This window comes from Garra rufa, chromosome 19, assembly GCF_049309525.1.
Source record: "Garra rufa chromosome 19, GarRuf1.0, whole genome shotgun sequence".
NCBI classification, from domain to species: domain Eukaryota; kingdom Metazoa; phylum Chordata; class Actinopteri; order Cypriniformes; family Cyprinidae; genus Garra; species Garra rufa.
The window spans coordinates 5245587-5262626 of NC_133379.1; the positions used below are offsets into that span (position 1 = coordinate 5245587).

The following is a 17040-nucleotide window of genomic DNA, read 5'->3' on the forward strand; positions in this document are numbered from 1 at the left end:
CAGGTCAAAATTAGGTGAGTTTTTGCTTGAAACAAGCAAAATAATCTGCCAATGGGGTAAGAAAAATAATCTAGTTGTCTGCTTGAAATAAGATTATTTTTCTTACCCCATTGGCAGATTATTTTGCTTGTTTCAAGCAAAAACTCACTTCATTTTGACTTGCTTTTACTAAAAACAAGATAATAATTTTTACTTGTCTAGAAAATCCTTCCTGATTCAAGATCTTTTAGATATTTTGGCTGGAAACAAGACAAAAAATCTTAGTAAGAAAAGCATTTTTTGCAGTGTAATATTCTGATCTGCTGCTCAATAAACATTTATTATTAATATTACGTAAAAAACTGTAGACTGTTTTTAGGTTTCTTTGATCAATAGAAAATTCAGAAGAACAGCATTTATCTGAAATAGAAATCTTTAATCTGTAAGATTATAAATGTCTTTATCATCACTTTTGATCCATTTGAATCATCCTTGCTGATATATTTATTATATTTAAATCTTAAAATGATATTCATCAAATAATCTGTTTTAAATATTGATAATAGCAACAATAAAAAATGTTTCTTGAACATCAGATCTGCATATTAGAATGATTTCTGAAGGATCGTGCTACACTAAAGACCAGAGTAATGATGCTGAAAATTTATCTTTAATCAAAGGAATAAATTACATTTTAAAATATATTCAAATAGAAAACATTTATTTATTTCAAAATTATACAGTTTTTGCTGTACTTTAAATCAAATAAATGCAGGCTTAGTGAGCAGAAGAGACTTCTTTAAAAACATTAAAAATCTTACTGTTCAAAAACTTTTGACTGGTAGTGTATATACATACAGTAAGTAATATGACAAAAAAAATGTAAAACAAGTGTTTACTACTTAACTACTGGTTACTGCTGGTAATTGTGTTAACTTATGTTAACTAAATATAAATATAATTAATTTTATCAAATATTTAATACTAATAAATATTTATACAAAATACAATTCTAATCTGTTGCAAATGCTTTCTATTTGATCACCATGTGTGCTGGCTACCTATTATGATGATAACCATGACTGATCGGTTAGTTACCGCTTCTCATGAGAGGTATAAATGTGCCAATAGACAGAAATAGATCTCTGGAGAGGGTTTGGTACACACATACATATACACACAAACACCCACAGTCTGGTGGAAGTTCTTTCCTGGTCCGGAAACAGGAAATTACACAAAGAAGCAGACATATAAGCCCACTACTTACTGCCCACATAAAAAATGTAATTCCATGTCTATGATTTCAAGGTGCAATTTCCCCTAACTCTGTGTACACTAAACTGATCTAAATAAAATGCCACTCTTGATAATTTAAACTGATAATATGAGATTGCACTTGAATAAATTGGATAATTTCTGCTTTGGAATCTGATTGGCTGAGCTATATATTTTTTTAATTTGTTATACTGACATTTGTGACCATGGACCACAAAACCAGTCATAAGGGTCAATTTGTTGAAACTGTGATTTATACATAATTTAACAGCTTTCCATTAATATATATGTTTGTTATGATATGACAATATTTGGCCGAGATACAACTATTTAAAAATCTGGAATCTGAGGGTGCAAAAAACATCTAAATATTGACAAAATCCTTAAAGTTGTCCAAATAAAGTTCTTAGCAATGCATATTACTTATCAAAAATTAAGTTTTGATATATTTAAGGAAGGAAATTTACAAAATATCTTCATGGAACATGATATTTACCTAACATCCTAATGATTTTTGGCATAAAAGAAGAATTGATAATTTTGACCCACACAATGTATTTTTGGCTATTGCTACAAATATACCCGTGTTACTTAAGACTGGTTTTGTGGTCAAGGGTCAAAGTTCATAAATATCTACCAAGTTTTTCCTTGCTCTGTTTGGCATCATTCTTATATTTTGCTGTTTACAGGTATTTTTAACGTCGCTAAGATATAATATTGTTTCTGAAAACTGCAGCAAAATGATGGATTTAAACACAAATGTAAATAAACATTTGAAATAAACATCTCTTGCATACAGACTTTCCACAACAAATCCAACTTCTGAATGGCGTCCTCTGTGCTAATCAACACGTCCCTTAATAATAACCTTCCATCAGTCACAGACTAAATGATTGTCATCAGTGTGAAATGACAGGTTTCCCTCCTCCAGCTCTGAGGGAAAAACAGAGACTGTGCAGCTTGATGCACTATAATAGTTTGAAAACGCAGTGAGATTCGAAATGCTGAGTGACGGTTAATTCCACTGTTTGGGATACTTAGATGGCAGGATTACAGTCCATTGAGTTTTATGAACATGTACAGTAGATATGCTGAAAATGAATGAAGACGTTTGTCTGTGCACAGCACTAGCAGTGTTAATATCAAATTTAATGCGTTTGGCCTCTGTCACGATACAATCGCACAGCGGCATTCACTAGCACTATCATTGTACATCAACAATGCAAATGAATCTCATCAGTCACAGCCGACAGCATTATTGCTTGTGCATGACTACATTCTGCTTGGTTATTATTAGATTGTCTATATTTGGACAGGAAGTATGTTGAGATGTAGCCTACCTCCTGATGCAGACAGGATCAAATCATTACTGTCATCTTCATATGTGTATAAGGCCCTGCAAAACAGAGAAAGAGAAAATATTTGAATAAAGCAAATATTCAAAGAAATCAACAACAGAAAAATTAATCAGTAATACAGATCAAAAGCCAAAAACACTCAAAAACAGTTGTGAATGGTGTTAAACCAAAATATATTTTTTTTACTTACGTAAGCATGCACAATTCATTATTATACTGGTTACTGGCCAATATTACAATTGTTAATTTACACTTTATACTTATATTTATACTTAATTTATACTATATTACACTTTATAGTAATAAATATAATCTTAAACTAATCTCTAAATAAATATACATTTTTAAAGTGCAAATTATAACGTTGCGATGCCTAAATATATCATTAATCATTCATCATTTAAAACAACTGATTTAAGTTCTTAATATTTTATTTAGAATGTAATTACAGTTGAGGTCAAAAGTTTACACCCCCCTTTCAGAATCTGCGAAATGTTAATTATTTCACGAAAATAAGAGGGATCATACAAAAATCATGTTACTGTTTATTTAGTACTGACCTGAATAGGATATTTCACATTAAAGATGTTTACATATAGTCCACAAGAAGAAAAAGAGAAAAAAAAATGACCCGGTTCAAAAGTTTACATCCCTGTGATTCCTAATGCTGTGTTGTTACCTGAATGATCCACAGCTGTGTTTTTTTGTTAAGTGATAATTGTTCATGAGTCCCTTGTTTGTCCTGAACAGTTAAACTGCCTGCTGTTATTCAGAAAAAATTCTTTAGGTCCCACAAATTAATTGGTTTTCCAGCGTTTTTGTGTATTTGAACCCTTTCCAACAATGAAAACATTTCAAATTTGATAATCAGGGCACATTTAACTTATTTTGTCTTCTAGGAAACATGCAACTATCTTCTGTAGCCTCTGAAGGGCAGTACTAAATAAAAAAAATATGATATTTAGGCAAAATAAGAAAATCTCCATTCTGTTCAAAAGTTTTCACCCCCAGCTGTTAATGCATAGTTTTTCCTTCTGCAGAATCAATAACCATTTGAACCATCTGTAATGGTTGCGTATAAGGTCCCTCAGTTGTCCTCAGTGTGAAAAGATGGATCTCAAAATCATACAGTCATTGTTGGAAAAGGTTCAAATGCACAAAAATGCTGGAAAACAAATTTGTGGGACCTGAAGGATTTTTTTGAAGAACAGTTTAACTGTTCAGAACAAACGAGGGACTTATGAACAACTATCACTAAACAAAAAAACACAGCTGTGGATCATTCAGGTAGCAACACAGTATTAAAATTTAAGGGGATGTAAACTTTTGAACCGGTCAATTTTTATGAATTCAACTATTATTTTTTCTTGTGGACTATATGTAAACATATTTTACGTGAAATATCTTATTCAGGTCAGTACCAAATAAACAATAGCATGCATTTCGTATGAACCCTCTTATTTTGGTAAAATAATTAACATTTTGCAGATTCTGAAAGGGCGATGTAAACTTTTGAACTCAACTGTAGATAAAATGTAGTAACTGCCATTTATTATTAGTTACTTGTCTGACCACAAGTCACATGATTTGAGGCATCATTCATGTCCGTAGTGCAATTGCTGAGGGACAAGTTACATGCCCCCATTTAATGCTTAGGGTTAGGGGTTTGCTCAAAGCAAACTAATGAAAAAGTTTTTTGATTTCCAGGTCAGTCCCATGCACAACCTCTTTATAAAACTCATTTTCATGGTACGGACAGATTGGAATGCATTCTATCCAGAGAGCCAAAGCAGTGCACTCTGGGTCAAGGGTGCTGTTAGCTCGGAGGAGAAAATGGCATTATCCTCTGTCATCTGAGAGCTCTGTGTAGGAGGATAAAATATGTAGCACTAGTACTCGTTATGCTTCTAATAAAAGTGAAACTACTGCTTTTTCATCCTGTCTCACGCTCACCTGCAAAAGCAAGAAGGATTCTGATAACAACCGTGCATTCTAAACCGATATCTAGAGATATTAATGAATTGTGTATGCTCAGATAAAAGACATCCTCGCGTTTCTAGCATGCCGAAGCTTTGATGTTGCATTCTTTAAATAATAGAGGTAATCATTAACATATTGTATTGCACAGCTAATCGCATTCCCCATCTCTGCGAAATAATGAGTGGGAGTATGGTGCTATGCTAGTAAAGACAACAAAGACAAGAACAGAAGTTCTACTGCCGCAAGCTACAACATGAAGCATGGGAAATGGATGAAAATAGTGATTCACTGCTTAGATGAACTGATGTACGGTGTTGTGAATATACTGTCCTAAAGCCTAATTAAAACAGGAGCTTTAAACTTAATTAAATAACATGTGCACTTGTATAGTGTACAGTCAAACCAAAAATTAATCAGACACCAGATATAATTTTTGATATTTTTTTACTAGTGAGTGCAGGACACTATAGTTAATTTATGTAAGTGAGCATAGCAAGTAAACAGTGAGTAAGTAAACGGTGACATATTACCGTAGACCCAAAAATTCTTCATACGATGGACTACCAGTAAAACTTATAAAAATCTGGGACCAAAAACTATTCAGACACTTTGACCTGACCATGTTTTGCTTAAGTGTTTTTTCTTTAATGTTGTTTTTTCTTTCTGGAGCATCAGTGAGCATTTGAACCTTCTGTAATAGTTGTGTATGAGTCCCTCAGTTGTCTTCAGTGTGAAAAGATGGATCTCAAAATCACACAGTCATTGTTGGAAAAGGTTGAAATACACAAAAATGCTGGAAAAACAAATAATTTGTGGGACCTGAAGGATTTTTTTTAAAAACAGAAGGCAGTTTAACTGTTCAGGACAAACGAGGGACTCATGAACAATTATTCTGGTAAAATAATTAACTTTTTGCAGATTCTGAAAGTGGGATGTAAACTTTTGACCTCAGTAACTGAGGTAACTGACATTTATTTATGCAAGTGAGTATAGCAAAATAAAGTAAACTGTGACATATTACTGTAGACCCCAAAATTATTCATACAGTGGACTACCAGTGAAACTGATAAAAAATGTGGGACCAATAACTATTCAGACACTTTGACCTGACCATGTTTTGCTTAAGTGTTTTTTATTTAATTGCTAATGTGAACTTTACAGACTGAACAAAATTAAGTCTTGCTTGGTAATTTGTTAACAAAGTATTGTGTAATTATTGTCATAATAACAGTTGTCTGAATGTTTTTGGTTGATTGTAATCCCTTACATACTTTTCTATCAAGGTTATCTGACATCTGACACAGTTTAACTCTGAGTTCTTGTCATATTTTATTATCATTTTCTAATGATAATGTGAGAAATGTTGAAGGTGTCTGAATAAATTTTGATTTGACTCTGAATGTCAAATGTTAAGTGTACTTAAAGAGAGTACACTTTCCAGACTGTTTCTAACACGCTTAAGTAATCTTTGAAAAGTGCATTTTGTAATAATAATGTCAGATTAAAATTTTACTTTATTTATTTACTAATCATCATGTTTTAGTAATCTTTTTTGAGTAATTATGCTAAGATGTACTAATTGTACTTATTTCACGCTTACCAATGTGAAAGTCATGGTGTGATGTTGCTATTTGTTTACTAAAGTGTTCTGAGTAATATTTTTTTTAGAAAACTGCTATTTTGGTTACTTGGGTGTTCTGAATGTTGCTAGGTGGTTGATTTAGTGTCTCTGACATTTTTTGTCAATAAATCTGTGGAACTTTCAGCAGTCACAAGGCACAAGGATGATTTAAACACCAAACTGTAATGCGCCTGGTCCTGCCAAGGGAGTGGGTCGCAAATCCAAAATACAGGACCTTACACAACACTATCCTCCAGCCTTTATACCGACAGACTTACAAAGAGACACATATTGTAATGCAAACAATCATATGCAAATGTTCTAGAGCGCTGGGAGAGAACAAGATATCTCAAAGCTATGCAACGTTTGGCTGCAGCCAAGGGTAAAATTACTGTACGGCTCTTCTGAAATCTCAATTATGATGATGATTTTACAAATGAAGAAATATTATATCTATAACAGAAGAAGAGAAGACAATTTCAGTACGGTCGATAGGGTTGATTTGGATATATTTGAAATATATGTACATGTGGAGGTTGGTCTGATTATTCCTCATTTCACTGATAATGAGAGTAATATTAGTGTGCAATGGTTAATTAATCGACTTTTCCTAATTCATTAATTAAACATAATCAGCTTTAGTAAATTACATCTACTAGAAATAATTTCATGACATTAGATGAACTAAGAGCACAACAGCAGTATCAGTTCTTTACAGCATAATGTTTTTTTACATCATTCATTTGCCAAAAAACGAAATACAACTAAGTTTTTTGTAATTAAGTCTCAGCATCCAATGCACATTATGTTAAGGTGTTTTGAAAATAATGTAATATAAAGAGTTCAGATAAAAAAGACTCTAAGTACGTCTGACGTTTTTCTTTAAAATTAGCATTTCTTTCTGGCTACTATGTATAGGTTTCTATGTAAATACTAGTACTTCTGAATGGGTTGAGGCTGGGATTTAGCGCATTTGAAGTGAAAGTACTTAATAAACATATACTATGTGTGGAGAGCATTCACTCAGTTTCGTTATCTCATTTTTAACCAAGATGGCTTTTAGAGGCTTTTGCATTGGAACTCTTCATGTGTAATTCAATCAAATAAATATGTATTATACGTCGCGACGCAAGATATATTGGTACCATAATACAGATTTTATAAATTTATTGGTGGAGGTTGATATTGGATATTTAAATGTGCATGCTAAATTACCTTATTTTTACATTTAGAAAACCTCTGTCATCATCTAAAGCTTATTTAAAGAAACAGTTAATTAGCAAATAGTTAATTCAGTGTCATCATTAACTCGCATAAAACCTCATTCATGTTCGAAAGACAAATAAAGATTTTAAAGGGGGGGTCCAATGCTGTTTCATGCATGTTAAGTTATTTACACTGTTAAAGAGTTGGATTCTCATGCTAAACATGGCCAAATTTCCAAAAAACGATTTGGGCATATAAAAGAGTATTTCTGTGCCAATACACACTTCAAGGTTTCTTACAAGTTTATGAATTTTTTTTCGATCATGGCTCTTGTATGGGCATTTCCCCCTGAAGATTAACCAAAACGAGAGCAAGAGTGTGCCCATCAACGCGCTTCATTCGGCTGCACTGCTGCACAGGACTTACTCTGGAAGAATGTCTCTAAAAAAGTGTGGTTTTGGTTGTAAGGCACTGAGTTTTGCAAGAGTGTTTGTTGATTAAAGTTTTATAAACAAGACCCAGTTTGACGCTGGATTTGCACATCGTTTGATATTGAAAGATGGAGCAGTCCCAGATATAAAAGATCCCGGTCATGATTCAGAACTGCAGATGGAGCTTGGCTGTTTTCGGAGAGAATCATAAAGCTGTATCTTTCTTTTGTAAATATGACAAAACTAAAGACTTTTTGGAGATATGATGAAGGATGCAGTACTACTCTGTAAGTACTCAAGATTAACATAAGATTGGGTGAAACTGTGTGTGTTATACCCTCTGTAATGAAACAAGATTTCTGTCCATCCCGACAGTTCTTTTTGATGCTTTAAAAAGTTCATTAAAAACTGTAAAATTCTTCTGACGATTGAAACACTTATTAACACTTAATAAAAACACTAATAATTTGATAAACCTGTTGAATGTAATCTTTAGCATATCTCAAATGTCTGAACATATATTTTTCATGCCTAAATTAAATTGTCTGATTTAAAATAGTCTGTTTCATTTATTCAGACAAATAATGCAGACACACTGCAAAAAATGCATTTCTTACTTAGATTTTTTGTCTTGTTTCCAGCCAAAATATCTAAAAATTCTTAAATTAAGAAGGATTTTCTAGACAAGTAAAAATTACTGTCTTGTTTTCAAAAAAAGAAGTAATAAAAAATAATCTTATTTACAGCAGACAACTATATTATTTTGCTTACCCCATTGGCAGATTATTTAGCTTGTTTCACTTAAATTTAACTTCTTTTTTCTGAAAACAAGACAATATTTTTTATTGTCTAGAAAATCCTTCTTAATTTTCTTGAATTTTTAGATATTTTGACTGGAAACAAGACAAAAATCTAAGTAAGAAAAGCATTTTTTTGCAGTGCATTTTAAATATCAATTAAGTCATAACAGTGTTGTCAGAATTTTCCAGAAAAACTCCATATTTACACTTTCTGAAGAAAATGTGTAGGTGTTTACCAGAGCATTGCTAGAGGGTTGCTTGGGGGAGACCCTAAGCAGAAAACACCACTAATATAATGAGATTTTGCATTCACTCCTAGGGTAAGTGAATATGGTTCTGCTGAGACTTCTACTGGACATTATTTGGGTTCTTTAATGTTTATTTTAGTTGTGCATGTGTTGCCCCTGAATATGCAAGAGCATGAAAGACAATAACCTCAATAGGAGGTGCAAGGTCATGCATTATGTGTGTCCACAGTACAGAAAGAGCTGAAAGAATCCAATCCATCACATCTGATTACTTGGATCCTGCAATTATTATGTTGATTATAGAGGAGCTGAAAATGTGTCACATGTTCTCTGGAAAAATATATACCCTACAGCACCAAAATAGACCTACTTGACTATGCTCTAATTGTTTTCTGTATGAGTGGTCCCACAATTAAACAACTAGGGCAGAATCCTCAACCGTCGCCTTCACCAAATATTCCCCTGTAGTCCGACATCGGTTCCTCTTTCATCACCTCTCCCTGAACCATTTCCACACTGTTCCCGTCAGGGGCCCCAGCCTGAGTCATTAGGTCCCTGGCTCATTCACAGTCTGTCTCACGATCCCCCAAGCTAACATAAGGGTAAAAAGAAAAAATACACACAGCCATAGTGCAAAATGGGGGAAATATTAGTAAATAAGAAATACCGCAAATGTCAATGTCACAGAAACTATATATGAGAAAATAATACAGGAAGGAGGTGCAGCGTTTGCTGTTTCGCTTCTATAAATATTCCATTTAAAGCCGACTCGTTTTATTATTCATAACAGACTCTCATGACCTAGAAACGCGGCTCAGAGCGTCAACGAGCCCAGAGTGAAGCTGAGCGCGATTTGCTCAAGCCCCTGAGTGGGAGGCCTCCTCTATTGTCTCGCAGGGTGGGAATCATGCGAACAAACTCTCTGTAGGCACGCTAATTAAAACGTTCCCCTTTTATGTGAATGAAATGTTGCGGCATTCTCACCACATCAACCAAATAACCTGCAAAGAGTGACGTGATGCTCATTTTTTGTCCTGATTTATTACAAAAATACATTTCAATGCAAACCATTTATTGTTCAGTCACTCCATTAGTTAACATTAGTTAACTCATTAGTTAACACAAATTAAATTGCCAATTAACTATTCTTCTAAAACATTTAATGGTTAACCAATGAGATATTATTGTGAAGTGTTAACTATTGCTGGCATTTGTTTACTTCATACATTTTTTGTGTACTACTTCATTGTTTTTAATGTTCAGTTCTTTTTGTTATAAGAAAAAACCTATTCAACTTGTCATACTCTATTATTAAAACACTTTTTTTGCAAACTTATTTTTATTGTGATAATACTGCATACTGAGATAAGAGCTGAATATGCTAAATGAAAATGTAATAATGCCACATGTCTACACTCTTAAAAATAAAGATGCTTTAAAAGGTTCTTCACAGTGATGCCATAGAAGAACCATTTTTGGTTTCACAAAGAACCATTCAGTCAAAGGTTCTATAATCTGGAGAACCTTCTTTTGCCACAAAGAACCTTTTGTGAAACAGAAAGGTATTAAAGGTTCTTTAAGGAACCATTAGACAAAAAGGGTAGAACAGATAATTAGACTGTTAATGAAAAGGCAAAATTAGTTCAGGTTATAAAATGTCATGGTGTGTACAGTAACCCCCCACTCAAATATTTTGTTCTTTTTATTAAATAAAATATTTTCTGTAAAATAAAAATTCTTTGAAACCATATGATGAATACTAAAACGTTTAGTGTTTTTATATGTATTTTTTTTTTCATTTTCATTATTTTGAACACTCTTGTCACTGAGGGTCAGTGTCAAGAGTGTTCAAAATAATACTATATGAATGCTAAAACATACGTATATGCAAGTGACTTTTCTCATTGTTGATTACATAGCAGACACAGAAACAGCCAAATTAAAAGGTATCCTAAAGGAAGAGAGAAGAATGTGCACTGAATTTGTTATATTCAGCACTGCTGCAATTAGTTCCATTCTAGGCTTCGGAATTCATTCTCAACCATGTCATTATAATTATTCCACCGCACGCCGAAGCAGGGGCTACTAATCCGATTGTTTCTCAGAGGGTTGCCGTGTCCAATCTGCCCCATACCCCTGACAGGACTCTTTTTTTCCAGGAAGCCAAAGCAATCAAACATTTCGGAAATGTTGCCTACAGCCTCACAAACTGATTCCACACGTGTAATACATCTTGCCTCTATGAGAAACAAGGCACAGGTAATTTTCTCCAAAGTGAGTGCACATGTCCCTTAAAGCAGTACTGAAAGTTTCTTTCCTGTTATGCAGAAAAGGCAGAAGAATTGTTTGTGACATAGAAAAGGTCACAGGTTTTGTAGTGCATTTGTTTCATGTGGGAATGAATACGTGACATGGGAGAAAAAACTGTGTTAACAGATTTCATTAAATTTTAGTAGGTGTACTCTGGGGAAGAACACTGACACTGATATAAACTGTAGATTTGCTGTCAACAAACAACATAGTATAGATGTAAAATATAAATGTACAAAAATATGCAAAAATAATTCCTTAAGATTGTCATTGGGACAAGATGTAATAATATGAACCCTTGAGGTACTAGTTTACACTTTGAATGGGTGGATAAGGTACAAAGGTGGTCAATTTGACTTATTGTCCCTAAAAGGACATTTTTAGCATTTGTAACTAGGGAAGAGCAGGGCCCAACCTAACACTTTTTGACTTTCTCAGTTTGTGTAAATCCACATGGGGTTCGGACTCAGAGTATATTTTCTTCCATGTTAATTTCACACGTGTCTAGTACAAATATGTGGTTTTGTTTCATAATTACAGTGTATACTTTTTTCTTTATTTACCCCAAAATAATGGAAGTGAAATGTGACAACATGCCCCATAGGTGTAGGCACATTGTAACATGACCATATGACAGCTTAAAATTTTATCTGATCTAATGGAAAATATATATATATATACAAGACAAACTAAAATATTTTGTCAATAAAATAAAATTATTAACTTTTACAAATAAAACAATTAAAAATAAACTAATTTAACACAAAACTATTTGGCCAGCCAAAATGCTTTACATTTCTTGAAATAATCATTTCTGAACATTGACTCTCAGTCTTTATTCACCTGATTCGCATGGTTTCTCATTAAAAATTCACGAAAGTAATTAGTGTAAATTACATTACTTATCTCATAGAACAGCATAGTTCTAATAATAGCGGGGCACATTGTAATGCAATGTGACAATGTTCCCCATCTGCGCAACTGGAATTTAAAACCAGTTAGTGTCTTCTGCTAGTTAGCGAAGCATTAAAGTACTATCTAAAGTGCTAAATAACAGACTGGAGATTCAAACAACAGCAGATTTGAAAGGGATAGTTCACCCAAAAATGAAAATTCTGTCATTAATTAGTCACTCTCATGTTGTTCCAAACCTGTAAGACCTTTGTTCGTTTTCGGACCACAAATTAAGATATTTTTGATGAAAAAAAATTGTAATATTGTGAAATATTATTTAATTTGGAAAATAACAGGTATATTTTTCAAATGTATTTTTTTCCTGTGATGTAAAGTTGATTTTCCAGCATCATTACTTTACTGTCACATGATCCTTCAGAATTCTAATAGGCTGATTTGCTGCTCAAGAAACCTTTCCTTTATGTTATTAATGCTGAAAACAGTTGTTTAATATTGTTAATACTGCTTACAATTTCTATGTGAAAAATCATGATACATTTTTTTCATTCTTTAATGAATATACATTTTTAAGTACAAAAAAAAATAAAATAATTTTAATGACCCTATTTTTTTAACAGTGCATATATTTTTGGTACATACTGTATATCAGCAATGTGTATATTGTATATAACAGTGTACATATTTTTGTCCATCAGTAGTACTAAAAAGATCTACGAAAATATTTACTATAAAAAATGTACTGCTGAATCACTGCAAAATAAAATGCACAGGTCATCTTGTATAAAACAAAAACACAAGTACACCCACGCTAACACACACACACACACACACACACACACACACACACACACCCACCTAAGCCATTCTCTTGCCTCTCTGTGAAATAACAAAGCTCAGCAAAATGTCCAGCCACAGAGGAGCTCATGCAATTAAATTCAGTGGATGCATATCAACTGTGGGAGGCAGAATCCATCTAAATATAATTATCAAAGGAAATAAAAATATCATCATTTAAAGGAGGCTGATACAGCAAGATTAGAAGAAGAAAAGATGCAATCCAAAACCACAGGTTTCAAACCCATTAAGCCAGTAAAGTGTATGAAAATAGATCACATATGTTATACAAATTTTAAATAAAAGTATTAAAAAATTATCTTAAACTTGGTATAGCTATGCAAAAACATGTATATCTTTCAGCTGTGTAGCTGGAAAAGAGGAGTGACAAATGACTGGACATATAAATAAATGATAAATGAGGATTTACACCACCTATTCTCACAGACCTGACATTTTTAGGCCACATTGAGTGCCATCAGCCATGTGCATTTATACATGCACTATGTTTGATGTACTGAAGAACAGATGTTTTAATTGGAACACAAATTGAAAGAGAAAAAAGGGAAACGCTCATTAAAGGGGAAAGTGACATGCACTTCAAAGAGCGAGGAAGTGCTGAAGATAAAGAAATGGCCTGAAATAGAACAGTACTTCTCGGTCTTGGCTCACGGTTGATTAGGGCCGATGCTGGATTACAGTCCAGCAATAAATCATCACCTTTGTCCCTTGGCCAGATAGGAGTTCTTTTTCTAACACTCTGCCCAGATGTTCATTCAAATAATCTGTAAAGCCACATTTAAAAAATGTGATGAAAAAGCCAGCACTGAAAAAAAGAAAATAGTTATTCTAGCCTAATATAGAAATTAGTATGAGGAAATAAAAAGAAATGGTGGAGAGGCTTAATCTAAAAAATGATTGAGTAAAAGAAAGATAAACACTGCAGGCTCCTAACAGATACTAGGATAGAAAAATGTATGCACTATGGGGCATGACATGCTACCCTGAAAGAAAAGAAACATGCAGCTCACTGTCACCCTACTGCCGACCCCATCCAACAAATAAACCAAACACTGCAGTTTTATTTCTCAGGCAGTCAGTATAAGAATTGCACACATACAGGAAACTAAAAAGTCATCTTACATAAAATTAGGGCTGCATGATTAATCGAAATTAAAACTGAAATTACTACATGGCTTAGTGTGATTATCACATTGCAAAGGCTGTGATTTAATCAAATAATTATGTGCTGCATTTCAGAGGGAAGCGCAACACTATGTTCTGTTACATGGGGAGCCTTGCATATATAAATCTGCTGTTGCCAACCAAAGAGAAGGTTTTCTGGCTAAATAAAAGCTTGTTGGATGAATGTTTAAAAACGACCATAAATACAGTTGAGGTCAGAAGTTTACATCCACCTAATTATTTTATCAAAACAGGAGGGATCATACAAAATAGCATATCATTTTTTATTTAGTATTGACCTGAATAAGATATTTCACATAAAAGATATTTACATATAGTTCTCAAGAGAAAATAACAGTTGAATTTATAAAAAGTACCCTATTTAAAAGTTTAAATACTCTTGATTCTTAATACTGTGTTGTTACCTCAAATATCCACAGCTGTGTGTTTTTTTTGTGATAGTTGTTCCTGAACAGTTAAACTGCCCATTGTTCCTTAGAAAAATCCTTCAGGTCTTTGATTTTTTAGCATTTCTGTGTACAACTGGACAACTGAGGGACTATGCAACTATTACAGAAGCTTCAAACGCTCACTGATGCTCCAGAAGGAAACGCAATGCATTAAGAGCTGGAGGTAAAGACTTGATTGATTTGAAGATCAGAGTAAATTTTACTTATTTTTTCTTCTGGGAAACATGCAAGTATCTTCTGTAGCTTCTAAAGGGCAGTACTAAATTAAACAAATATGTGACCCTGGACCACAAAACCAGTCTTAAGTCGCTGGGGTATATTTGTAGCAATAGCCAAAAATACATTGTATGGGTCAAAATTATTGATTTTTCTTTTATGTCAAAAATCATTAGGAAATTAAGTAAAGATCATGTTCCATGAACATTTTTTTGTAAAATTCCTACTGTAAACCTATCAAAATGTAATTTTTGATTAGTAATATGCATTGCTAAGAACTTAATTTGGACAACTTTAAAGGTGTTTTTCTCAGTATTTTGATTTTTTGCACCCTTAGATTTCAGATTTTCAAATAGATGTATCTCGGCCAAATATTGTCCTATCCTAACAAACTATACATCAATAGAAAGCTTATTTATTGAGCTTTCATATGATGTATATATCTCAGTTTTGTAAAATTTAACCTTATGACTGGTTTTGTGGTCCAGGGTCACATATGATATTTAGGCGAAATAAGAAAAAATGTCTTCATTCTGTTCAAAAGTTTACTCTTAATGCGTAGTTTTTTCCTTCTAAAGCATCAGTGAGCATTTGAACCCTCTGTAATAGTTTCATGAGTCCCTCAGTTGTCCTCAGTGTGAAATGATGGATCTCAAAATTGTACAGTCATTGTTGGAAAGAGTTCAAATACACAAAAATGCTGGAAAAACAAAGAACTTGTGGGCCCTAAAGGATTTTTCTGAAGAAAAGCAGGCAGTTTAATTATTCAGAACAAACAAGGGACTCATGAACAACTATCACTAAACCAAAAACCAAAAAACACAACTGTGGATCATTCAGGTAACAACACCGTAATAATAATCAAGCGTATATAAACTTTTGAATGTGGTTATTTTTATAAATTTAACCACTATTTTTTCTTGTGGACTATATGTAAACGTCTTGTAAAATATCTTATTCAGGTCAGTACTAAATAAAAAATAACATGCATTTTGTATGATCCATTTTATTTTGGTAAAATAAGTGATGTTTTATTAACAAGTTTCGGGAGGAGCTCGCACAGATAATTAACACGGCCGATTCACCCTTAGCAATTACTCTCCATACCCAATCAACACAACATTCCTACCTTCATCATTGTTCGTTCATCATCTCTTGTCTTGTAACGCCCCTCCTCCACCCCGTCTCCTCACCTTCTGCCCTTGGGGGGAGCGCTTATAGGGTTCGGGCCAGTGCTGAGCTCGGACCCCTCCCCCTGGGCGGGGGAGAGCCCCGGGCTCGGGAATGACTGCCGAGCTCGAGGCCCTCTCCCGGACAGCACGCCAAATACGCACAACCTTTCACTCAGTTTATTATCCGTAAGAGGGAACTCGTGAATTAACATTTTGCAGATTCTGCAAAGTGTATGTAAACTTTTGACTGTATCAGTATTTTAATTTTATATTTGTGGGAAATAAAATTATTATTATTAAAGGGATTGTCATTAATTACTCACAGTAATACTAAATTTGGAGCTTTTTAAAAATTGTTAGAAGTGATACAGAGACAGAATTTTTATATCTTTTGGATGAACTATCCCTTTAAGACAGTTAATATGGCATGTACTCTTGAAAGAGTCTGTGGACCGGAAGGAGGGGGGAAAGCAGATGAGAATAAGAAAGAAAGGGATAGAGAAAGAAGCAGATGGAAGCATCTGGCAGTGTAAGCCTGAGGGCTGGAGGAGAGGAGTCAGGGAGGATGGGTCACGAGTTGAGAGGGGTCAGGGCGACACGTGGCCACCACACTGACAGCTGTCAGCAGGACACAGCATGACAAAGGGATTCCTAACCAGGCCGTCAGCAAGTCTCAATATAATGTGTGAAAATTGCACATATACTCACACATAGGGTCCTGTTATTCACACCTCTCAGAATAAGAAAATGGAGATTCTGTTGCTGAGCAATAGTACAATTGGGAGCATGCCCATGTTTTTTTGGCAGATTTGCTTGTTTTCACTGTAAATAGGATACACATGCTATTTTTACTTCACCAGTTTATACCAGTATACAATCAGGATGCATAGTATACACTAATATCAGCTAATATTAGGAGTAATTTTTTACGACGCACCAAATCTATACTGTTGTATATTAACTGCATACTCTACATTCATGCTATATTAATCGCATATGTATAGTGTGTATTGCTTATTAAATTGTATACTGAATTTTAA

At 33.7% G+C, this 17040-nt stretch overlaps 1 protein-coding gene across 7 annotated transcripts in view; it reads right to left on the reverse strand.

Annotated features, from left to right (window-relative positions):
* dbn1 (drebrin 1) overlaps positions 1-17040 on the reverse strand; it is a 100563-nt gene that overhangs the window by 33761 nt on the left and 49762 nt on the right. For all 7 annotated transcript variants that reach the window (XM_073824241.1, XM_073824238.1, XM_073824236.1 and 4 more), the window contains exon 2: positions 2595-2650. In XM_073824241.1, the coding sequence (XP_073680342.1) occupies positions 2595-2650 (56 nt within the window). The remainder of the gene's footprint in view (positions 1-2594; positions 2651-17040) is intronic.